Source organism: Pantherophis guttatus, chromosome 2, assembly GCF_059756535.1.
Source record: "Pantherophis guttatus breed Tessera chromosome 2, ASM5975653v1, whole genome shotgun sequence".
Taxonomy (NCBI): Eukaryota; Metazoa; Chordata; class Lepidosauria; order Squamata; family Colubridae; genus Pantherophis; species Pantherophis guttatus.
In genome coordinates, this window is record NC_142064.1 from 290,369,854 (window position 1) to 290,394,152 (window position 24,299).

General features: G+C 50.2%; 3 protein-coding genes and 1 long non-coding RNA gene across 5 annotated transcripts in view; 1 reads left to right on the forward strand and 3 right to left on the reverse strand.

Moving 5' to 3' along the window:
- Nucleotides 1-3,895, reverse strand: part of LOC117658763 (uncharacterized) — a 45,611-nt gene extending 41,716 nt beyond the window's left edge. Inside the window, exons 1-2 of the mRNA XM_087888278.1 lie at nucleotides 3,657-3,895; nucleotides 3,445-3,590 (exon numbers count right to left, since the gene is read on the reverse strand). Coding sequence (XP_087744404.1) covers nucleotides 3,445-3,590; nucleotides 3,657-3,895 — 385 coding nt within the window. The remainder of the gene's footprint in view (nucleotides 1-3,444; nucleotides 3,591-3,656) is intronic.
- The window catches only part of LOC117660204 (H-2 class II histocompatibility antigen, E-S beta chain-like), a 325,613-nt gene that overhangs the window by 214,526 nt on the left and 86,788 nt on the right, over nucleotides 1-24,299 (forward strand). The gene's annotated exons all lie outside the window — the stretch shown is intronic.
- Nucleotides 7,267-8,558, reverse strand: LOC148116120 (uncharacterized). Its single transcript, XR_015731851.1, has 2 exons — nucleotides 8,509-8,558; nucleotides 7,267-7,993 (listed from the first exon to the last, which is right to left on the reverse strand). It is a non-coding gene; the product is annotated as an uncharacterized LOC148116120 (long non-coding RNA).
- LOC117657432 (SLA class II histocompatibility antigen, DQ haplotype C beta chain-like) lies at nucleotides 8,976-24,290 on the reverse strand. The gene is made up of 3 exons (XM_060687803.2): nucleotides 24,129-24,290; nucleotides 22,466-22,738; nucleotides 8,976-9,321 (listed from the first exon to the last, which is right to left on the reverse strand). The coding sequence occupies exons 1-3, from the start codon at nucleotides 24,211-24,213 to the stop codon at nucleotides 9,011-9,013; spliced, it is 669 nt and encodes a 222-aa protein (XP_060543786.2). The 5' UTR covers nucleotides 24,214-24,290; the 3' UTR covers nucleotides 8,976-9,010.

Here is a 24,299-nt window from a genome sequence, read left to right on the forward strand (position 1 = left end):
ACAGTATATTAAACCGAAGAATAAATTCATAATTTATAGAATAACCTGGAATGTTAATAGAAATCCTGAGGACTTCAGGGATCCTATTTCCTCCACTATAGGATTACAGCCTTTTAACCATCACAGTCTGGAAATCTCCCCCCCACCCCAAACTATCCCAAAAGGAAACCTTCTGTTTCTTCTTCTCCTCTTTCACTTCATCCATAGAAAACATTTTTTCTAGTCTTTGGGAGATTCAGGTTCCTGTGAGTTACGCAAAGGCGGCTTAGAGAGATCCTGAATTCCAGATCCTATTTAAAGAGCTTTGTGGGTCCAGAGGTGGCCTGGATCAGGGGTGAAATGCTCCCGCTTCGTACCAGATCGCCCGATCCAGTAGCGATGGAGGCGGGTGGTTCGGAGAACCGGTAGCAAAAATCCCTGCCCTCCAGTGGTGGGTTCCTCCCGGTTCGGCCCGGTTCTCCCGAGCCGGTAGCGGTGATGATATGATGTCACCGAACTGGTTCTGCCCCTCCCCCCGTGCCCCCTCCCCCCGCAGCCCCCCCACCCGCGTTATTCTTACCTTTTATTTGGTCCCACCCCCAATCTATTGCTGCCTCCTGAGTCCCAGCTGATGGCTAGAGGGGAAAAAAGCTGTTTAAACTCCTGCCGTGGGGCTTCAAAGGGCCGCCCTACAGCTGATCAGTGTTAAAAGAAAACAAATGAGTAGATCAGTGCCTGCAAAAAATAAATGGATAGATCGGTACAGCTCTGCAAGCAGTTAAAAGCCTGGTAGACCAGGACCTCTGCTAAGTCCTAAAGAACTGTCACATGACCATCAAGCCACACCCATAAAATAAGACACGCCCACAGAACCAGTAGTAACAAATTTTAGATTTCACCACTGGCCTGGGTCCTTTCCAGGGATGGGGGGCTGGAGGGGTCAAACTCCCCCCTGGCCCAGCACCAGCCTCAGCAGCCCAGAGCCAGGTCCCCCCCAGCAGCTGAAGGAGGCGGCAGAGTCCGCATCTGCCCCACAGTTGTGTATCTGACACAGCCACTCACACACAGTCAGCCCCAGTTCCAGGCAGCCTCTGTGGGGCCTCCATCCCTCACCTGACCCAGGCAGAACCTCTGGGCCCCTTTCATGCTTCCAACCCCCCAAATATTGCGATTTTCTCTGAGTTCCCTCTGACACACACACATACACATACACAAATACACACACACAGAGTTTCTGTCTCCAACCCCCAACAGCTGCAGAGGCGCTGGTTCTCCGTTCTGCTCTGCGTGGGCAACATTTCCTCCTCCGGACGCAGGACTGGGGGTCGGGCTTCCTCAGGCACCAGAGAGCGGCAGGAAAGGGGGGATCGGCCCCAGGGGAGGCGGGCAAGGGGGCTTGGAGACCCCCAATGACCTCCCTTGTGCCCTGAGCCTCGGGAAGGTGGGAAAAGCTAAAAGGCTACTGAGGTTAGAGGTGGGGGCAAGGACCAAGGAAGGGGAGACCCCCTTGTTGCCCCCCTTTAGGATTTCTGCATTCGGCTCCACTCTCCCCTTCTCCCCCCTCTCTGGACAAGGGGAACTGGGCTCCTCTTCCAGGAACTGAGAAAGGGGGGAGGGGGAGGAGAGATCCAGGGAGATCAGGCAAGGCTGAGAGAGGAATGGGAAGTGAATCTGTTGAGGGAGGGGAGTTCGAGGAGGGCCTGAAGCTTCTCCCTCCTTGTCTTGGGGAAGTTTCAGCCTATACAGCAGCCCAGAGGCTTCCTGGTGGTCTCCCATCCTCAGGCTCACCAGGCCCATCTCTCTCAGCTGGGTGAGGGCATCGGAGGCTGGGCAGCTGCCAGCTGTTGAGGGCTGAGGATCAAATGCCAGCTAATGGTTGGTGATGCCAGATCAGACCAGGGCTCAGAGCCCCCACCCTCTCCCACCTGCAGCAGGCAGACATCCCACAGGGCGCCTATCCTGAGGTGGCCTGGATCCTCTCCTGGGATGGGGGTGGGGAGGCAGCACCAGCCTCAGCAGGCCAGAACTGGGTCCCCCCCTGCAGCTGAAGGAGGCGGCAGAGTCCGAACCTGCCCCACAATTGTGTGTTTGGACACAGCCAGTCACACAAAATTGGCCCCAGATCCAGAGAGACTCTGGTGGGATCCCATCGCTCTCCTGATCAAAGCAGAACTTCTAGGCTCTTTTCAGGTTTCCCCTCCCCCACAAGACTTTGATTGAGTTCTTCCTGACACCCCCCACGCCCCCCCCCACACAGAGCAGCCCTTCTTTCTCCAGCCCCCAACAGCTGCAGAGGCGTTTGGGCTTCGCTTCCCCAGCATGAAGCTTTGGGCTCCTCCGAAGCAGAACTGAGAAACTGGCCAGGATCCAGCAGGCAACAAACCTCGATTCTTCATCAGGGCAGCTCAGGGACTCCCCTCCTCCTCCTCCGCCCCATGGCTGAGTCTGCAGGTGGGGCAGCCACAAGGTCCTCTGCCCCATTGGAAGCGGCTGAAGGGGCCCTTCCCCACCACCTCATTATAGCTCTCTAGTCCTTTTCTCCATCAGTTAAAGCCCATTGAAGAAAGGAGTCCTTGACTTATGACGGTTCATTTAGTGACCTTTTGAAGTTACAATGGCGCTGAAAAGTGACTCTTCGCCTACTATTCCTTCTTTTTAAAGTATTTTTTATTGCTGTGAATGTTTTTTTTAATCCTGTCATGTAAATTACCTGTTTTTAGCTTTGTTGTATGTGACACTTGTGAGATGGGTGGCTATATAAATTTCAGATACATAGCTAGATAGACCCTAACCCTTATATTTTGAATATAAGCAGACAGTAGAAGCGTATTTGTTCCCATCAGTGTGTTGTCCATTCATTGCAGCCTCTTTAAATACCTTCCAATTTCTGTCCTTGAAGGAATCTTCTCGTAGAGCCTCCACGGCTTCTGCCGGCCACAGTCTCCCTAGTTCTCTCCTGGGTCCTCTCTGATTCACCAAGGCTTCTATGCTGACGGGAGCCTCCCAGAGAGAGGATCGGAGGGGCCAGGAGGAGGAGGGGGAGGGGTGGCTTTCAAGGCTCCCTGGGGGTTGGAGAAGGCCCCGTCCAGGGTCTCCCCTCCCCTGGTGGCAAAGGCCCCGTATGGGGGGAAAGGAGGGGGGGCTGCTTTCAAGGCGGCCTCTGGTCTGCTGGGTTTCCCAGGAGCCTCTTTCCTCTTCCACCAGGCCCAGAACCTGCCTCCCAGGTGAGGCCAGGGGAGTCCAAGCCCCCCATGACTCTTGGGGGGAGCTTCCTCCGGGCCTCGGCTAATTCACAGAAACTTCCATCTCTTTCCTCTGGTTGGTTGGGAGGCTCCGAATATTCCCCCATCCCTCTTTTCTCCTCTTTTATCTCAACCCAAATGCATTGAAGGAGGTTTTCCTCTTTCTTCCTTTGCGTTTCTATGGCAGTGTGGTTCTTTTTTTTTTAATATCCCCTTCTATTACATCTGTTTCTTTTGAAGCCTTCAGATGTGAAGCTCTCCAGTCCAAAAGCTGGAAGAGGAAAGTGGACGATGGTGCCAAACTCCCCGTTGTCCTTGAGAGCCTGGGGGGGCTCCTGCCTGAGGGGATCTGCACTCCGATTGGCTGCTCTGGGTGGAAAGGGGTTGTTTCCCCCTTTTCCCGCCTTTTTCTTCCGTGGCCTGTGGGAGATTTACCTCAGGAGGTTCCTGAGGGTTTTTCGGCTGCTCTGGGTGGAAAGGGGGCGTTTCTCCCTTTTCCCGCCTTTTTCTTCCGTGGCCTGTGAGAGATTTACCTCAGGAGGTTCCTGAGGGTTTTTCTGCCATTGGGACCTTTGGGGTTGAGCCTCCTCCACGTTCTCCCACGCGGCCTTGCAAGGGGAGGCATTGCCCACAGGAGCCCAACTCTTCTCCGTCTTTGGGAAAATTCCTCCCATCACACAGCGGCCGAGTCCAGGGCCGGATTTAGATTGAAAGAGGCCCTAGGCTATTCCACTTATGAGGCCCTTTCACCAGTGGTGGGATTCAATTTTTTTAACAACAGGTTCTGTGGGCGTGGCTTAGTTGGGGGTGTGGCTTGGCAATCATGTGATTGGGTGGGTGTGGCTAGCTGGTCACGTGACTGTGTAGGCATGGGTAGCTCGTCATGTGACCGGGTGGGCATGGCTATGTGCATAGACTTTTTTCAGAGGGCTGAAAAAAGTCATTTCTGACTGGGCCTCGCACTTTTGACCGGTCCTCACACTTATGACCATCCTCACATTTATGCCCATGCAGCTTTCTTAACAACCATGTCACTCATTTCACAACTGCTTCTTTTCAACATGGTGACAAGATAGGGCAAAAACGTAAAATGTGAGGACAGTCATAAGTTCGAGGACTGGTCAAAAGTGCGAGGACCAGTCAAAAATAACTTTTTCAGCCCTCTGAGTAGTCCATATGCACAAAAGGACTACCCAGAGGGCTGAAAAAAGTCATATCTGACTGGGCCTCGTACTTTTGACCGGTCCTCACACTTATGACCATCCTCACATTTATGCCCGTGCAGCTTTCTTAACAACCATGTCACTCATTTCACAACTGCTTCTCTTCACCATCGTGACAAGATAGGGCAAAAACGTAAAATGTGAGGACAGTCGTAAGTTCGAGGACTGGTCAAAAGTGCGAGGACCAGTCAGAAATAACTTTTTCAGCCCTCTGAGTAGTCCATATGCATTAAAGGATACAGCATTAGAGAGGGATGAAGGAATGGAAATTAGAGTAGGAGTGAGGGTAAGAGAGGGAGGAAGAGAGGAGGAGAAGGAGAAAGGAAGAGGAAGTAGGGAGCAGAGAAGAGGGGGGGAAGGGAAAGTAAGAAGGAAAGAAAAGAGAGAGGTGGTAGGTTTGAGGAGAAAGATTGCTGTACAATAAAAAAGATGAAAGGGAAAAAAGCCAACCCCAAACAAATATAAAGATATTAAGATAAAGAATGAATTGTTAAACTTTAAAGAATAAAAGAGAACAAATATGAATAAATGACAATAATTAGAAACACACCTACAAACATACAATGTATTTTCTTTGAACAGAGTATTTGGCCGGTTCACAAATTTAAACAGTGTTTAGTCATTTCAATTAAATTTACAATTTCTATATTTCCTTTTTGCCATATTTATTCCTCATCTATTTTTGTAAAAAACCAATATTACCCTTCATCCTCATCTCTAATCTTAATCAAATTCAATTTTTCCCTTCTGTTCTATATTATACCCCTTCCCATTGTCATCTATTTTTATATCCATCCTCACATTGGTTAATTATGTAATATTAGTTGTTTAATATAAATTCAACATTTTAATATAAATCAATTAGTTATATAACTACCTTTTTTGTATATTAATCAATATGAACATGAATATTCCAATTATTTCCATGCAATCCAATTTCTTACAAATCCATTAATTATATTTACCAATAATAATAAACCAAATAATTTCCCCCATATATTCCTCCAAACCACAACTTAACCATTTCTGCTTTCAGAAATATACAATTAATAGTATCTCAATTATTACAATTCCCTAGTTAAATAGAGCTTTTTTTCTTTTGTGTTTTAAAATTCTGAACTCTCCTCTTTTTCCCTAAATTTCCCATTGTTTGCACCTACCTTTTTTGGTGAGGAAAAAGAAAATAATTCTGCCTGCCTAATTTTCCAACCTAGCAGCAACAGCAAAGCAGTTTCAGTTTCGTTTCTCAGCATAGCTAGGGGGAAAAAAAATCAGCACTCTTTGCAAGGAAGCAGAAGAGCCCTGAGCAAAACAGCTGAGACAAATCAGCTGAGAGCCGGGAGGCCAATTAGCCTCTGCTGAAGCTCCGGGGGCCAATAAAATTACAAAAAAAACACCGAACCCTTTGTTAAATAGCTGGCTCCCCCGCCCCTCGCCCACCACTATTTATTGGCAATAAATAGTGGTGCGGAGGGGCGGGGCAAGCCAGCAATTTAACAAAGGGTTCGGCTGCACCACTGGCTCTAGGGCGGCCCTTTGAAGCCCCGCATGCAAGAATTTGAAGTTTTTTTTCCCTCTAGCCATCGGAGGCAGCAATAGATGGGGAGTGGGCGGGGTAAGCGAACGGCCGGTGATCCAACAGAGCAGAGAGTGAGGGTGAGCGAAGGCGTGGAAGCTGCTTTCTCCATCCTGCTCTCTTGCGTCCGGAGCCGGTGGGGAACCACGTGGCAGCCCACATGGATCCCAGGCAGCGGAACTCAGGCTAGGGAAGGGGTGGGCAATTGTGGCTCTTTCACAACCTGTGGCCTTCAACTCCCAGAATTCCTGAGGCAGCCAAGCTGTCTCAGGAATTCTGGAAGTTGAAGTCCACAGGTTGTAAAAGGGCCACAGTTGCCCACCCCTGGCTACGGTAGGCTGGGGCCGCGCGGGTGGGAGGCGAGGGGTGGGCGAGCCAGCAATTTAACAAAGGGTTCGGCAGAACCCCCTAGAACCCCCAGAATCCCACCACTGTGTAGGCCCCTCTTGATCTTGAGGCCCTAGGCTGAAGCCTAGTTAGCCTATAGGAAAATCCGGCCCTGGCCAAGTCTTCCTGCGGTGGCCCCAAGACCCCAGATGAGGGAGGGGAGGGGGAAACTCTGTGAAAGTCCTGCAGAGCCAGTCTGGATGAGCTCTGAGGGGGGGAGGCTCAGTTGGAGGGCTGCCCAGGGTCAACTGGGGATGCTGGGGAGAAGGGAGGGGTCTTCCATTCAGGGCTGCTCCATTGAACCCCCCCACTTTCCCCCAGAACTGGTCTTCCCCTCCGGGGCAAACCAGGAATGGCTGAAGGTGAATTTCTTGGAGGTCATCTAGTCCAACCCCTGCTTGACCATTTATACCATCGAACAGAGGAGACCCTATAAACCATTAGAATCTGAGCCCCAAAGAGGGAGAGAGGGAGGGAAGGAGTCGTTGGGTGCCAAAACGGAGGAGGACCCTCTGGTTGTGAAGGAGACAAATGGCTCAAATGGCTGGGTGAATGCGGGGGGAGTCTGAGATGCTCCCCCAAAGGGCTCCCCACAAGTGCTTGGGGAGGACTGTGCCTGCTTGCATTCTGGTCCTCCAAAGGGGGCTTGAGGGGAAACAGAGCAAGGGGGCCTCCAAGCAGGAGGGGGGTCCCACCTCTTCCCCTCCCCAGATCTGCCCACCCTCCTCCCGAACCACTTCTGCCTTCGGACCCGAAGTAGCCAGGATGGTGGATCCAGAGGAAGCGGAGGGAGGAGCCTCCTGTGACGGCAGGAAAGAGGAGGAGGAGGATGAAGAGGAAGGAAGGGAGGATTCCAGGCTTTCCTGCTTCTAAAGTTTATTCTTTTAGAGCAAAGCGAAGGGAAGTGACTCGGAGGACGAATAATGTAGATGAAGCTGCTGTGGGTTCAAAGCCAGGAGAGATGGGGAGACAGGTGGGCCCAGCGTCCCTGGGGACAGTCTAGATCAGGGTCCTCAAACTTTTTGAACAGGGGGCGGATTCAGTCCCTCAGACTGTTGGGGGTGGCAGACTGCTCCCTGGGCGTGGCTAAGTGGTCATGTGACAGGGTGGGTGTGGCCAATTTAACAGTCCATTTATTTGCCTTTCTCCTCCCTAAGCTCCTGTTTAAATTGTTTTCAAAGACTTTTAATTGAAAGCAGGACTTTACAAGCCCAGAGCTGCTTTTCAAGGCTGCACCGGCAAGATCTCCCCTCAGCCGGCCTCCCAGTTGGCTCCCTGGAAGAGAGGACCCATGGTGAGGGGCGGGGCTTAATCACACCACTCCGCGGGCCAGATACTTTGCATTGGCGGGCCGTAGTTTGAGGATGGCTGGTCTAGATGGTCTCCACCCCTCCCTCCCAAGAAAGAGCGGCCCTGAAAGGAAGCTGGGGGGGAGGGGCTCAGCAGGAGAAGGTCCAGGCTGCCATTCTCCTCCTCTCCCAACCTTCAGCCTCCATTTCTCAGAGGTTGCAAACAGGACAAAGAGTCATCAGCCACTAAAGAAAAAATATCCTTTTGCATCGGAGAGCAGGATTAATTCATGAGTGCTGTAGAAAAAGAGATGGGGAAGAAAATTAGAAGATAAAGAGACACTCTTAGTGTCAATAACATATTTTTCATCCTTTTCAGCCCCCACCCCCAAGGCAGGCCCAGATGGTTGACAGACAGCGACGGATAGAGGGAGAATCCGCCCATTTCAGGGATTCCTCCCCATTTCCTCTCCAGGGGATTCTGGAATTCTCCCTAATTGTCTTAATTAGAGGGTTAATCAAGAGGGGAAGCCCCCCTCCCTGCAGACAATTCATGTGAACAGAGAAGATGGGGCTAGGATGGGGGTGGAGCAAAGGGGGGAGCCTAGGGGTCACTTGGCCAGAAATTCTGTGAAACGTCAAAAGAAGAAGGGGGGTCAGGAAGAACAGCCCACAACGTTGTGGTGCTCCCTCCCCGAGGGAGGAGATTTTGTTCAGGCATGGTTTTTTCAAAAAAAGGAACAAATAAGGCATTAAAAGCCACCAATAACTTGTAGGAGGGGTTGAGATGAGGGGGAAGAGGAGAAACTCACCTGCAGGAGGTTGGATGGGAGTTGCTGGAAGGAAAAAAAGACCCAATCAGGACCCTTCATGGGCTGGAGGACTCAGCGGGACCCCCTCCCCATCGATAGCCCATAATAGGTTGCAGGATCTTCACTTATAGCCCCTCCAAAAACAGAAGTTCCCATAAATATTCCTCAAGGGGCCCCTCTTGGCCACCTGCTAAGCTTGAGGAGAGGCCTCCTCTAGAGGGTCCCCTCCCCACCACCTCTCCTCCGGCCCCCCAGACTCACCTTTCTTGCTCTTCAGGTAGGAGAAGAGCCCCACAGCCAGGAAGGCCACTCCTATCACGGCCCCCATGATCCCCGTCCAGAGTTTGCTCCTGGCAGAGCTGGAGGAACGGGGCTCTGGGGAAGGAGAAGGAGCCTCCCCTGAGCAGGAGAATCAGGCCCACCTTCCCCCAGGAGGCTCCATTCTGGCTCACCCCACAGGGAGGGTCTCTCCCCCTTCTCAAGGCAGGATGAGGTCCCCAGATCAGGAGGGGAGGGAGGGCAGGTACTTACCCCACTGGACGGTGATGGGGACCTCCAGGCTGGCATGCCCCACCTTGCAAGTGTAGACGTCCCCCCGTTGGGGCTGGGTCTCCAGCATCACCTGGAGCTGATAGGTCCAGTCTCCGTTCTGGAGCTCCTCCCCAAAGGCCACGCCCTCCTCCTCCGGCCGCCCGTTCTTCAGCCACTGGACCTCGATCTCTACGGGGTAAAAGCCGGTCGCGGTGCAGAGGAGGATGGTGTTGGGGGAAGAGGGCTCCATCTTGGTGGGGGAGATGGAGACGGTGGGCTTGGCTGGAGGGAAGGAGGGGAAGGAGCCACATGAGAGACACAGGAGGGTCCAGAAGGGAAGACCAAGTTGGTTAGTTCAGGCCAAGATCTCTTTTCACTCCTAAAAATATTCTGTCTTTTGAGTGTCTGTGGAGATTCTTGGTCTTCCAGGTCATGGTTCTCCCAAAGGGGCTTGGTGTGTTCTCGAGCAGACGATGAATTACAGAGGTGGATTATAATGGTAAGTATTTATTTACCTCACAGCTACAGCTCTAACACAATTCAGAAGAAGTACAATACGAAGAACCTTGAACTCAGCCTGACAGCTCTTTTATACCGTCAGACGGCTTAACCAATAGGAACATCCAACGTTCCAAAGGATCCCAACAGGGGCCAATTCTCTTGAGCATGCTCAGAACACAACACCCCTTTCCCCTGGAATGGTGCATGCATAATCCTCGAGGTATGCGGGTCGATGTTGGAGACGCCCTGAGCGCCTCGGGCTCACCCTAGGCAGGTGTTCTGTCTGGACAGGGACATTCCTACCCCTAGGACTTTCCACAGACCGATCTTCAACTGGATCAACATGCACTGGCCCTGGACTGTCTTCCTGTACCCTGGGTGAGTATTCTCGAACTGCCCCTCTGCTACTGGTAGGTGTTGGATTGCACGGTTCGTTATTCCAATCGGGAGAATGGGTGTCCACAAACCCCGGCTCAACCCTATCCATACCCCTGTCTGTCTGTTCACTAAGCTCGGTAGGCGGCACCTTCCTAGCCCTGATTTGATCCTGGTGCCGACGCCAGACTCTACCTTGACCCATATCTATTTTATAAGAACACGGCCCGGTTATATCTATCACCCATCCGGGAATCCACAACGGGGAACCCCCATAATTCCTGGCATAAACTGAATCCCCCACCCCGAAGGGTCTGGTTGTACTATGGGAGTCCAGAGGTTTACTAGGGGCATATAGAGGATGCAAGCGATCCAAAACTGTCTGTAAACGCCGGCCCATAAGTAACTCTGCGGGGCTCCAGTTCGTGACCGGGCAGGGTGTCGTGTGCTGTACTATCATATACTCAACCAAACGCTCCGGCCATGCACCCGGGCCCATACGGCCAAGCGCGTCCTTTGCTGAGTGAACAGCCCTTTCCACAAGGCCATTAGCCGCTGGGTGGTAAGGCGAGATGAGGCAATGCCAAATGCCCAGCCTTGCCAGGAACAGCTCGAACACTGATGCCGTCAGTTGAGGACCATTATCCGACACCAGAAGGTCGGGCAACCCATGTGTGGCAAAAAGTGCGCGCAAAAACCTTATGACAGCGTTGGATGTGGTGGAGTCCATTAGCACCAATTCCACCCATTTCGAATACGCATCTACGACCACTAAGAACATCTGCCCATGGAAAGGGCCAGCAAAATCTAAATGTATGTGGGACCACGGACCCATAGGTTCCTCCCACTCGCGGGCTTTTTCTTTAGGGGGCAGTGGTTGTGACTCCTGACAACGCTGACAAGAGGCCACCCAATCTGTGATGCTTTTATCTAGGCCGGGCCACCAGACGTAACTCCTTCCCATAGCTTTCATCCGGACAATACCGGGGTGACCGGCGTGCAGTGAGACAAGGACGGCCTTTCGAAGTGGCTGTGGGACCACCACCCTGTGACCCCAGAGTAAACAACCCCCTTGGGCTGATAATTCCAGTTTCCTGGAAACATACGGTTGCCAGGGGGACCCCAATTTCCCCGAAGGCCACCCCCTTTTAACCCAGTCCAGGACTTGAGAGAGTTCAGGGTCACGAGCAGAGTGGCGGGCAATGTCAGCAGCAGTTAAGGCAAAAGAAGAACTGTCAATCAAAAACACAGCCGAAGCAGGTGCTGGGTCACATAAGAAGGTGGTCACGGGGCAACGACTCAGAGCATCTGCATGGGCCAGATGCTTCCCAGGCACGTAGGTAAGTGTATATTGGTAAGCAGCCAAAAAAACGGACCAATGGGTAAACCTGGGGGACAGGATTTGTGGTGTTTGTTGATCACCCGCAAGCAAACCTAGTAAAGGCTGATGGTCCGTAGCTAAGGTAAACAGGCGACCATAAAGGTAGTAATGAAAACGCTTTACCCCCGCCACAAGTGCCAAAGCCTCTTTGTCCAGTTGTGAGTAATTCCGTTCAGCGGGAGCCAAGGTACGGGAAAAAAATGCCACAGGGGCTTCGGACCCATTCGGAAACCTGTGGCTAAGGACGGCACCGACCCCATACGGGGAGGCATCACAAGCTAGAATAAGTGGAAGATTTTCACAATACTGAGTTAGAACAGAATTTGACACAAGCAATTGTTTGACCGCTCTAAAGGCAGCAGCGGCTTTCGCGGTCCAGTTCCATGGAGCACCCCGGTCCAACAGCCGGTGGAGGGGCTCTGCCATGGATGCCTTATGAGGTAGAAAAACAGCATCAAAGTTTAAAAGGCCGAGGAAGGCTTGAAGTTCAGATTTGCACGTAGGAACGGGAGCATCCAGTATAGCTTTAGTTTTCGCTTCTGTAGGATGAATTCCTTTGCTATCGATTAAGAACCCAAAAAATTCAACTTGAGGTACAGCAATGCTACACTTAGACTTCTTAACTTTGAGTCCTACACTCCTAAATTTGGACAGGACACAACGAAGGCGGTCCATCAGCTGAGATGTGCTGGTTGCAGAGACCAGCACATCGTCCAAATACGGTAGCACTCCGGGAATTCCATGGAGGAGCCTCTCCATCAAACTTTGGAAAATTCCCGGGGCTACGCTCACGCCGAATTGCAAGCGGCGGCATCGGAAAGCTCCCCAATGCATGACAATGGTCTGTGCAGTGGCCATCTCATCATCCACAGGCAACTGCTGGTATGCCTGTGCTAAATCTAACTTGGCAAAGACTGACCCACTTCCCAAGGAATGTAGCAAATGCTGCACTACCGGCACGGGATAAGCATGTGACAACAATGCCTGATTAATAGTAGCCTGGTAGTCTGCACAGATTCAGATTGAACCATCCGCCTTAATGGCGATGACGGTTGGGGTCTCCCAGGGGGCGATCAACAGGTTCTAGGACCCCCTGTGCAATGAGTTTGTCCAATTCTGCGTCCATCTTTGGACGCAACGCCAAGGGAACACGGCGTGGTTTTAGTCTTCGCGGTTGGACCTGGGGATCCAAACTAAAAGAAACAGGGGTGCCTGTATATTTTCCCAACTGGTCATCAAATACACCTGGGAATTCCTTACATAATTCGTCAAGTTCAGTAGACCTAATGGCATTTACGCCCTGAACGGTGAGACCTAAGGCATCAAAACAATTAAGCCCTAGGAGGCTTGGTAGGGGCCCATCCACAACCACCAATGATAAATATCCAGCAAATCCCTTAAAACGAACCCTGAAAGAACCACGGGAATTGCCCCCCTTTGGTAATCTCGCAGAATCACATTGCAAGGGTTTAGCCTCCTTTTTGAAATCTTCGGAACAAGACGTTTTATGGTGGCCCAGGATATGATGGAGGTGGCTGACCCTGTGTCCACCTCCATGCGGCACGGCCTTCCCTCGATGTACACAGTGAGGTGGATTTTATTTTTAATGAGCCCTTCATCTGGAACGACCATATGGACTGTGGAGAAGCTCCGGGCATCGCGGCTGCACTCTGTCGTCAGGCGGAATCGCCATTGTCCTTCCTGGTTACTAGGAACCCTCGCTCTAGACTGCGGCTGCGCGGACCGGCAGGCTCTTGCTTTGTGGCCTTGCCGGCCACAGCGGTGGCAGACGGTGTCTTTAAACCTGCACGAGGCACGTAGATGGTCCCCTCCGCAACTATAACACTCAGTGACTGCTCCTCTCGGTGACTTAGCCACGAACGTTTTAGCTCTCGCCTCATGTACTCTGCAGACATCCAGCTCGCCATCTGAGTCGGATAGGCCACCCTCACTTGTCTTATTCACTAATAAAGCTTCCCTATTCGGCGTGGGTGGGCTTTGTCCCCGGGGCAGCTCCGCAATTGATAGATTAGCCAATTCTGCCGCGCAGGCCTCATCAAGTGCCATTTGGAACGTCAGTTTATGGTTCACGATTAAACGCCTTTTAAGGTTCTGATCTCTCACTCCGCTCACTAGCTTGTCTAAGAGATAGTCATCCAGGTTCACAAACTCGCAATGGTGTGCAAGCTTCCTTAACGCGGCGACATATTGGTTTATTGTCTCCCCAGGGGCTTGATCCCTATGGTAGAATTGCTGTCTGCGGGCAATTCTAGAAGGCGCAGGGGCGTAATGGCGTTTCAATTTATTCATGAAAGCCTCCCACGTTCCAGCATGTATGGATTGAGGGGCCATCAACGTCATAGCGGTATCGAACATTTCGGCCCCACAGAAACTGAGGAAATATGCGCGTTTGCGCTCAGCAGACAAGTTCGTGTAGTTGTTTGCGATTAAAAAATAGTCAAAACAGGCCACATATGCCTCCCAAGTCTCAGTAGCCGGATTGAATGGAGGAAATGTCTGTGAGGACACCATTATCGTTGCGTCTTAAGACTCACGACTCTCCTCACCTCAGGCTGTCAGTTTACCTCAGGCTCATCTCACACCTACTATTGTTAATTTGCCAGATTCAACATCCCATCCTCGTCGCCAGTGGTGTGTTCTCGAGCAGACGATGAATTACAGAGGTGGATTATAATGGTAAGTATTTATTTACCTCACAGCTACAGCTCTAACACAATTCAGAAGAAGTACAATACGAAGAACCTTGAACTCAGCCTGACAGCTCTTTTATACCAACTGTCAGACGGCTTAACCAATAGGAACATCCAACGTTCCAAAGGATCCCAACAGGGGCCAATTCTCTTGAGCATGCTCAGAACACAACAGGGCTTTTTTTCCAAAAGGCAACTGGATTTTGTTTTTCCATGAAGACATTTTGCTTCTCATCCGAGGAGCTTCTTCAGTTCTGACTGTCCCAATTGAAGCTTCTTGGGTGAGAAGCAAAAGGTCTTCAAGGGAAAACAGAGTCTATTTGCCGTCTAAAGAAACTCCTTTGGGACGGTGTTTGGAGTCCTCTTCCAAAGCGAATGGCAGCAAGGAATGAAAAGGGATCCTGAAAAATGGGAAAACCTAAATCCTTCCGGTTGGGATCAGGTGATCTCATCCAAAGGGAAGAATCCTCAAAATAGGCAAATCCCATAGCAGAATAAGAGAATAAGAGAGTTGGAAGGGACCTTGGAGGTCTTCTAGTCCAACCCCCTGCTCAGGCAGGAAACCCTCCGCCAGTTCAGACAAATGGTTGCCCAATCTCTGCTTAAAGACCCCCAGTGATGGAGCTCCCATGATTTCTGGTGGCAAGCAATTCCACTGGTTAATTGTCCTCACTGTTAGGAAGTTTCTCCTTAGTTCCAGGTTGCTTCTCCTCCTTGATGAGTTTCCATCCGTTGTTTCTTCTCAATCAAAAATGAAACCACATGTTTTAAAATTAGGTGTAATACTGGAATATTTATTGATTAATAAAATGTATTTGTTGCCCATCTCATGATGAAATGTCTCTAGGCGGTTGACAGCATTTACATCAGGCCCAGTGGGGTGAGAGGGTCCCTGAAGGAGCCTGGACTCAGGCCGTGCAGGGCTTGGGAGGCCACGGCCAACACCTTGACTTGCACCTGGAAGGAGACTGGCAGTCGGGGCACCTCACGGAGCAGTCGTGGCACATGGGTCCCCTTAGTGACCGCAAAAATAGCCCATGCTGCCCCACTCTGCACCAGTGGAAGCCTCCGATCGCTCTTCAAGGGGAGGTCCATGTAGAGTGCATTGCAGTAGCCTAGAGGTGAGAAGACCAGGGCTTGAATGACTGAGCGCAGGGACTGTCCCGGGTTTCAATCACTTTTCAAAAATTGGGTATCCTCAGTATATGGGGGACACCTCCACCCCTGGGGACGGATGAGCTACTACTCTATAAAGTAGAAAAATGTGGGTTAGACAGCATCACCACCAGATGGAGTCGTAACTGGCTGACCAACCGCACTCAATGTGTAGTCCTCAATGGAATTGCATCTACATGGAGGGAAGTATGCAGTGGAGTACCCCAAAGCTCTGGTTTAGTACACTCCAGCATCTTCATCAATGACTTGGACGAGGGGATAGATGGGGACTCATCAAATTTGCAGATGACACCAAACTGGCAGGAATAGCCAACACTCCAGAAGATAAGCTCAAGATACAGAAGGATCTTGACAGACTTGAACATTGGATGCTATCTAACAAAATGAAATTCAATGGTGAAAAAAGGAAGGTTCTACATTTAGGGAAGAAAAACAAAATGCACAGGTACCGTATATGTGGTATATAGTAGTAACTGTGATCTTGGAGTCCTAGTGGACAACCATTAAAATATGAGCCAGCTGTGTGCAGCAGCTGCCAAAAAAGCCAACACAGTTCTGGGCTGCATAAACAGAGGGATAGAATCAAGATCACGTGAAGTGTTAATACCACTTTATAATGCCTTGGTAAGGCCACACTTGGAATCCTGCATTCAGTTTTGGTCGCCACGATGTAAAAAAGATGTCGAGACTTTAGAAAAAGTGCAGAGAAGAGCAATGAAGAGGATTAGGGGACTGGAGGCTAAAGCAAAAAACAGTTGCAGGAACTGGGTATGTCTAGTTTAAAGAAAAGAAGGAGTGGGGTGACATGATAGCAGTCTTCCAATATCTCAGGGGCTGCCCCAAAGAAGAGGGAGTCAAGCTATTCTCCAAAGCCCCTGAAGGCAGGACAAGAAACAATGGGTGGAAACTAATGAAGGAGAGAAGCAACTTACAACTAAGGAGAAATTTCCTGACAGTGAGAACAAATAACCAGTGGAACAACCTGCCTCCAGAAGTTGTGACTGCTCCAACACTGGAAGTTTTAAAGAAGAGGTTGGGTAACCATTTGTCTGAAGTGGTGGAGAGTTTCCTGCCTGGGCAGGGGGTTGGACTAGAAGACCTATTCTACTCTATCTCATACAGCGGCTTCATGTAGATGTTGTAAAGGAGGGGAGAGAGTCCTGAGCCCTGGGGAACACACAAGATGGCGGCCATAGAATGGCCCTCTCAGATAATCGCCCGGCCGCCCTGTTTAGGGTGACCCGCTCCCTGCTCCACCAGGAAGTGCGGGAGGACCCCTTGGAGGGTAGAGCCGAGGATTTTGTTCAATATCTGTATGACAAAATCACTCAGATTCGGGAAGATCTGGACTCTGACTGGGTAGTCTCAGGGGGAGGGACTGGGGCAGGTCTTGAGAATGTTATCTGGGATGAGTTTGATCCTGTGACCCCTGAGGACGTGGACAGGATTCTGGGTAGACTGAACGCGACCACTTGTTTATTGGACCCGTGTCCCTCCTGGTTAGTGCTGGCTTCTCGGGAGGTGACACGAGGCTGGTTCCAGGGGATTATAAATGCTTCGTTGGGTGAGGGTGTCTTTCCTGCCGCCTTGAAAGAGGCGGTGGTGAGGCCTCTCCTCAAGAAGCCTTCCCTGGACCCGGCAATGTTGGTAAATTATCGTCCGGTCTCCAACCTTCGTTTTGTGGCGAAGGTTGTTGAGAGTGTGGTCGCGCAACAGCTCCCCCAGCACCTGGATGAAACGACGTATCTGGATCCGTTCCAGTCGGGCTTCAGGCCCGGGTACAGCACGGAAACGGCATTGGTCGCGTTGGTTGATGATCTCTGGAGGGCTCGGGACAGGGGGTGCTCCTCTGTCCTGGTCCTGTTAGATCTCTCAGCGGCTTTTGATACCATCGACCATGGTATCATGCTGCACCGGTTAGAAGAGTTAGGGGTGGGAGGCACTGTGTTGCGGTGGTTCTCCTCCTTTCTCTCTGACCGGTCGCAGTCTCTGTTGACAGGGGGACAGAGGTTGACCCCGAGGCCCCTCATATGTGGGGTGCCGCAGGGGTCGGTCCTCTCGCCTCTCCTGTTCAACATTTATGTGAAGCCGCTGGGCGAGATCATCCGTGGTTTCAGGGTGGAGTACCATCAGTACGCTGACGACACCCAGCTGTACATCTCCACCCCGGATCACCCCAACGATGCCCTTGAAGTTATGTCCCGGTGCCTGGAGGCCGTACGGATCTGGATGGGGAGGAACAGGCTCAGGCTCAACCCATCCAAGACTGAGTGGCTGTGGTTTCCGACGTCCCGATATAGTCAGTTGACGCCATCACTGACTATTGGGGGTGAATCACTGGCCCCCACGGAGAGGGCTCACAACTTGGGCGTCCTCCTGGATTCACGGCTGTCTTTAGAAGAGCACCTGACGGCCGTGACCGGGAGGATTTTTTATCAGGTTCGCCTGATTCGCCAGTTGCGTCCCTTTCTGGATCGGGACTCGTTACGCATGGTCACTCATGCCCTCGTCACCTCCCGCCTGGACTATTGTAATGCTCTCTACATGGGGCTCCCCTTGAGGAGCACCCGGAGGCTCCAACTGGCGCAGAGTGCGGCCGCGCAGGTGGTAATGGGAGCGTTATGGCGCTCCCATGTGACACCTCTCCTGCGCGAGCTGCACTGGCTCCCGGTGGTCTTCCGGGTGCGCTTCAAGGTTTTGGTTACCACCTTCAAAGCGCTCCATGGCTTAGGACCTGGTTATCTACGGGACCGCCTACTACCACCAATAGCCTCCCACCGGCCAGTACGCTCTCATAGAGAGGGACTCCTCTGGGTGCCGTCAGCCAAACAGTGTCGGCTGGCGACCCCTAGGGAGAGAGCCTTCTCTGTGGGGGCACCTACCGTCTGGAATGAGCTCCCCCCAGAGATACGGAGGATTCCGGATCTGCGCACCTTCCGCCGCGCTGTGAAGACTTTTTTATTCCATCAAGCGGGCTTGGCCTAATCTCCTCCCTCTTTTAATATGTAAATTTTAATCTGTTTTTAAATTATTGGGGTGTTTTAATCTGTCTGGGCCAAAATGATTTAATTTGATTTTATCTGGTTTTAAATTTTGTGTATTTATGTATTTTATTGCTTGGCTGTTCACCGCCCTGAGTCCTTCGGGAGTAGGGCGGTATACAAATCAAATAAACTAAACTAAACTAAACTAAACCTCCTGAAGGTGGCCAGGCGAGCTCTCCTCCCCCTAAAGCAACCGGGTTACCTGGAAGGGGGCTGTGGGGGCGATCCTAGGCCTTCCTGAGGGCTCTAACTCCCCCTTCCTTTCCCTCCAGAGGGGCTCCAGGGGTCTCTTGAGCCTTTTTGGGACCCTCAACTCCTCCGTGGGGAGAGATGGGGTGAAGGGTCAGGAGAGGCCGCATGGGAGTGACCCTGTCCAGAGCCCTGGCAACCTTTTGATTCCAGGACATACCAAGGCTCTGGAGGGCCATGCCAAGATCCTTGCTGAGGGGGGGACTTGGGGTTTTTTGGAGGGACACCCCCCCCCAGACCAGGCTTTGTCTGCAACTGTTCAAATCTCACCAGGCTCAAGGTTGACTCAGCCTTCCATCCTTTCGAGGTAGGTAAAATGAGGACCTGGATTGTGGGGGCAATAAGATGAGTTTGTATAAAAAAAGAACACCGCTTGGGGGGCCCCGAAAGCCCTACTAAGCAGGTATATACAAAAGTATGAAGGCTATTGCTTAACACATTGTAAGCCGCCCTGAGTCTCTGGAGAAGGGCGGCATATAAATTGAACCAATAAATAAATTGAACCAATAAACTGGCTGGCCTCCTTCCCAGCTGTTCTGTCCCCATACCACGCACACACACCCACAGACGGCCCGGAGTTAATTAAGCCACATGACAAAGTCTTTGAAGATAAAGCTGGCAGCAACCCAGTGGCTAGCGGCCAATTCAGACTTTACTCACTCAAAACGAAGATTAGCCTGCCAGCATTCCGATAAAATAGGCAGAGTTTTCAACAATACCAGAATTAATCCAAATGCAGTCCGATAAAGCAGGCAAAGTCCAGTAACGCAGAAATCATGGATTAGTTCTAGTTTTTTGCTCGTCACAAACTGAACTGGCCACCACACCCACATTTATACCCTGTGGGGTGTGGTCCAGTGACTCAGCTAATCTCTGCCATGCCTTCCCCTCTGCTGTGCACGCTTCTCCCTGCGCCTCTGGCGAGGGTCCAGCCAGCACTTATCTTCCTCGTCGCTGTCCACCTGTGGCTGCGGGGACGTGCTTGGCTCTGAGCCTATCGTTTGGCCTTCGGTGTCCTCCGGAGGCATTGCCAGAGAGGAGGGTCCTGGAGAGGGAGGCCTTGCCAACTCCTCTTCCTCACTCTCAGAGTCTGCATCTGTCGATAGCCCACGCTCAGGCAACGGAGCCACAACACCAGCCAAAGGAACCGGACATTCCTGGGGAGGAGGTGCAGAGGGGTCCGACTTCTTGATGGCAGCCTCTGCCTGGATTGGGGGTGGCAGGGGTAGGGATCTATAGGGGAGGTCTTGGGGAAAGGGAAGGTGGGGGCAGTAGGAGCTGAGATCAGGCAGAACCCAGGATCACATCTGAGCCTTGGAGAGGATCCCTCTTGATCTCCTCCTTCCCCAAATGCTCCCACTGGCACAACTCTTGGACGGATTAATGGGGGGGGGTCTGGGTGACTGTTTGAACAAAAATGCAAATTCTGGATGAGAAAAAAATCTATTAGCAAGAAAATGGATGAAGCAAATTTAAATTGCCAAATTCTATTTAATTCGTTTTAAATAATTATTTTAACTTTTGTACAAATGTTTTTATTTTGGCTGTTCACCGCCCTGAGTCCGAAAGGAGAAGGGCGGTATACAAATTTAATAAATGAATGAATGAATGAATGAATGAATGAATGAATGAATGAATGAATAAATAAATAAATAAATAAATAAATAAATAAATCAGTGGAAATTGAAAAGTTTGAATTTGGCATTTTTATTGAAAACATTTTCAATTCATATAGATTATTTTTAGTAGGTAAACAAGGAGACTATCAGGTGACATGAATACTTTTTATAGCTCAACCCAAAATAAATTTAACTTTATACAAAAATGTACTATTAACATTTGGTGGTTCCAATTTGATCAGATGGGAGTTGCTGGAGAAAGGTTTTAATTCACTCCTGGATCCACTGTTGGATCGGAACAAGATTTTTTTTTCTCTTTAAGGACCCCCCACCCCTCCCAGACACAACTTTCTCCTTCTGTCCATCCAGGAATTTAATTTAATCAACATTTGGAGACCTCTCAACTTCAAACAGCAGGAATACACAATACATTTTCTCTGCCTCACACTTTGATATTCAAGATTTATTTTTAATATCAACTTTGATGCAGTAAAAAAATGTGACCCAGATTTACGTTTTTCTTTCTGATCAAGCACCCATAGAATCGATGCTGATTTTGGAAGGTTTGGGATAAAAGTATTGCCATTAGATGCTCCTTTGTTCGGGTCCATTGAATATAGCTAAATTAATAGAAGTGAGGAAATGTCCATATTAAATATTGCTGGAATGAGAATTATTTCAAATATGCCAGACAAGAAGAATGTTGAATTGATAGTAAGAAATAATTCAATGTTGAATATTATCAATCAGGGGATTATTATCTCCAGAAATTTATCCTCTTTGGTGGTAAAGATATTTTAAACTGTCTCTCAAATTTGAGAGAATATCATCTCCTTGTGTGTCCAATCACACTTGGCCAATAAAGAATTCTGTTCTATTCTATTCTAAATTCTGATATCCTATTAAATGGATGTGATCCTCCTCCTAGCTTTGCTGGGAAGAATTTAGGACTGAAAATGAGTTTTGCCTCCAGATGAAATGTGTGGAGAAGAAAATCTCTGCCAGTTCTCCTGAAATATTCAATTATTTAGGGAAGGAGCAAAAGTCCAGGATCTCCCTCTAAAAAATCTTTCTCTCTTAGGATGGGCTATTTTTTTCCTCTTATGGAAGTAATATCTTATTTAATTCTGTGGCCACACATAATTTTTGGGCTCCCAATGGGAACCTCAGACTTAGGCAATTCTTAAATGGGGATGCTTTAAAGACTTTTCAGTTTCCATCAAAGGAGTAAAGTTTTCCTGGAAAGGCCAAATTTGCAAATTTGCAAAAGTGCAGCTGAAATCCTAGATTTGCACAATGCTCAGTCTCTGGAACCGTATCAGTTGAGAGAAATAAAAGAAAAATATTATTACACAGAGAATGTAAATTACAAAAACAAATCTAGGCAATTTGCAAGGAATCTGGAAGAGAGAAGTAAACAATCAGTGGCTTCATGGATGAATGGAAGTAGGATGTGTTTCTTATGATGTAAAATTCAGATTTAAGGTTTGTGGGAGTTTTTGGACTCTCCCCCCCAAATCCAGAGCCTCCCCAGGAAGGAAGACGGAAGGGATTTGGCTGCAGGGGAAACTGAGTCTGTGACCAAAAAGGGGGCTCCAAGGGGGGCTTTTCTCCCAGACCTCCAAAATTGGCTGAACGAAATTTCTCAGCCTCTGAATCAGCTTCTGCTCAAGGCAAAGGAAACCCCAGACCAGGATTCCGCCTGATTTGCGTTTGATTCACAATGATAAATTCTATCTGGATTGATTGATTGATTTTATTGTTTAGTTTATTTATTGCTATTATTAGTTTATTATTTATTCTATTATTTACTTTATTGTTTATTTAGTTTCCTTTATTATTTAGTTAATTTATTATTATTCTTTATTTAGTTAGTTTATTTTATTACTTATGTATTTTATTTATTAATTTTTTATTTTATTTATTTATTTAGTTTTTCATTTATTTATTTTTCATTAATTAATTAATTTAATTTTATATATTCATTTATTTTACTTACTTATTGGATTTAAAAGATGTGGGAGTGGAAATGACTCAGACTAAAGAAACCTGGCGAGAAAGGACAGAAGAATTCGCTTTCATGGATTCCCTTTGAACATTCATTTTTTTATTCTAAAATCTCAAAGCCCCCCCCCCTTTATTGGCCTTCTGGAAAGGGGTCCAAATGGGGCTCTGGGGCTTAGCTGGGGGGGGGCAGAGAGGAGGAGGCAGCCTGAATCCCCTGAAGCCTTTTAATTAGTCTCTTCATTAATTAATTTTACCACTGAATTTGAATCCTCCTTGCTTTTTAAATGACCACTAAATCTTCATCCGGGAGAGTCTCAATCAAGGAAAGGAAAGGAAAAGGGGATACTCCCCCCCCCAACTCACCTTTCCGGCCAATCACAGAATTCCTCTGGAGAATCTCGTAGTTGTGCCGGCAGATGGAATCCACAGAGTCCTTCATGATCTGCAGGAACTGCTCATCTCTGTTCAATCTGTCCACATAGGGCTTCATCAAGGGAGTGACAGCCATGAACTTCCCGAGGTCGCTGTCGAAGTAATAGATCTCCTGCCGGTCGTAGAAGTTCCTCTCCAGGAGCCGCACCTGCTGTGTCCCATTGAGGAAGCGGCACTCGTGCTTCCCCTGGAGCAGGAAATGGGCTGCAAGGGGAAAGAAGAGGGGAAGGAAGACCGTCAGGAGGGACTCCAGGGCCCATCATTCCCAGCCACCAGGACAGGAGGAGGATGGACTTGGGAGGCAAAGGGGGATGGAGGGGAGACTTTCTGTGAGAGACTCATTGACAGACGCCCCCTGGAGGACGGAAGGGGAATTTGGGGGTCCCAGGGGGAGTGGAACTTCCTGGGGGTCTGGAAGGGGGGGAAAGAGGGGGGTATTTCTTGCTGTGCCCCCTCCTTCCTCCCAGGGTGGAAAAACGCAGGCAGAAGTTCAACCGGTCCAGCAGACGTTCTCTCGGCTGGGGACTTTGGATCCTGAGGGGGCTTTTTGTTCTTTGTACAACCTGCAAGCCGCCCAGAGTCCCCTTGTAGGGGAGGCATCACAGAACAGATTAAGGGAAGGGACCTTGGAGGTCTTCTAGTCCAACCCCCTCCTCAAGCAGAGTTTGGGGAGGGGGAAGAATGGGGACATCCAGAGGGATCCTTCTGGGGTCCCCCCCCAGCCCCTCTCTCCCCTCAGCCCCCACTTTCTCTGGTTACCCCCAACTTTTCTTCACCCCTTATCTTCAGCCCTTCTAGGATTTGGGGGAGAATCGGGGATCTCTCCTCTCCCCCCCCAATTAACCCCCCAAAGACCACCTCAAATGGAGGCTCTCCAGCCCCCTTCAGGAAAGGGAGAGATTTGGGGAGCCAATTGAGGGGAGCAACTCAGAACTTCCCCCCCATCATCAGTCCCCCCCCCATGCTGATCGGGCGATGGGGAATTATGGGGTGGGGGAGTCTTGTTCTCCTCCCCAAATTCAAAGCCCCCCCAGAAGGGTTCGAGGCTCAAATCCTGCCTGATTTTCACAGCCTCAAATGAAAAAAATGAACTTTTTGAAGCTGCAAAAATTCTTTTCCTTATATTTTTGGTGGCCTTTGTGGATTCAGGTCTGAAAATGCCTCAGTTTCCCTCTTTCGCTTTCGCTTTCCGACGCCTTCCTCTTTCCTTGCAGGGAACTTTCGAGGCAACCGACTTTGGGGGCTCCGTATTCGGGTGCAATGCGGGGTCTGGAAGCTCCCACTCCCACCCAGGCACAGTCACGGGGGGGGGACAGGGGGGGAGTCCGAATGCTTCTCATCACAGTTCTTCCGCCTTCCCACCACCCCCTCCCCACTACAGTCACAAAGATCCTTCTTCGTCCCTCTGGGCGAAGTGGGGCCAGCGAGGGAGCGGAGACCACGCGGAGATCGAGGCTTCTCAGGATCCCGCCTGTCTTGCCTTCCACCCCTTTCCCCACTACTGGGGTCTCAGCCCCTCTCTTCCCCCCTTCCCCCAGGAGCCCTCCCGGCCCCTCCCAGCCCCCCTCCTCCCCCCGCCCAGCCCCCTCCTTACCGGGGGTCTCCTTCCCGCCTTCGCTTCCGGGGATCCGGGCCAGCGCCCCCACCAGCAGCATCAGGGGGACCCCAGGAAAAGCCATGGCTGCTGCCCCACAAGCGCCCCCAAAGGGAGAGGGAGAAAGACGCGGAGGCTCCCAGCCCCAGAGGCGGAATCGGTGGGTCTGGG

Bases quoted from the DNA above. Each gene is read 5' to 3' on its own strand.
- LOC117657432 (XM_060687803.2), bottom strand. From the start codon at position 24,213: ATGGCTTTTCCTGGGGTCCCCCTGATGCTGCTGGTGGGGGCGCTGGCC. The intron at 22,739-24,128 runs GTAAGGAGGGGG...TTCCCCTTGCAG, and splicing joins AGGCGGGAAGGAGACCCCCG to CCCATTTCCTGCTCCAGGGG. The intron at 9,322-22,465 runs GTGAGTTGGGGG...CCTTCCCTCCAG, and splicing joins TTCTGTGATTGGCCGGAAAG to CCAAGCCCACCGTCTCCATC.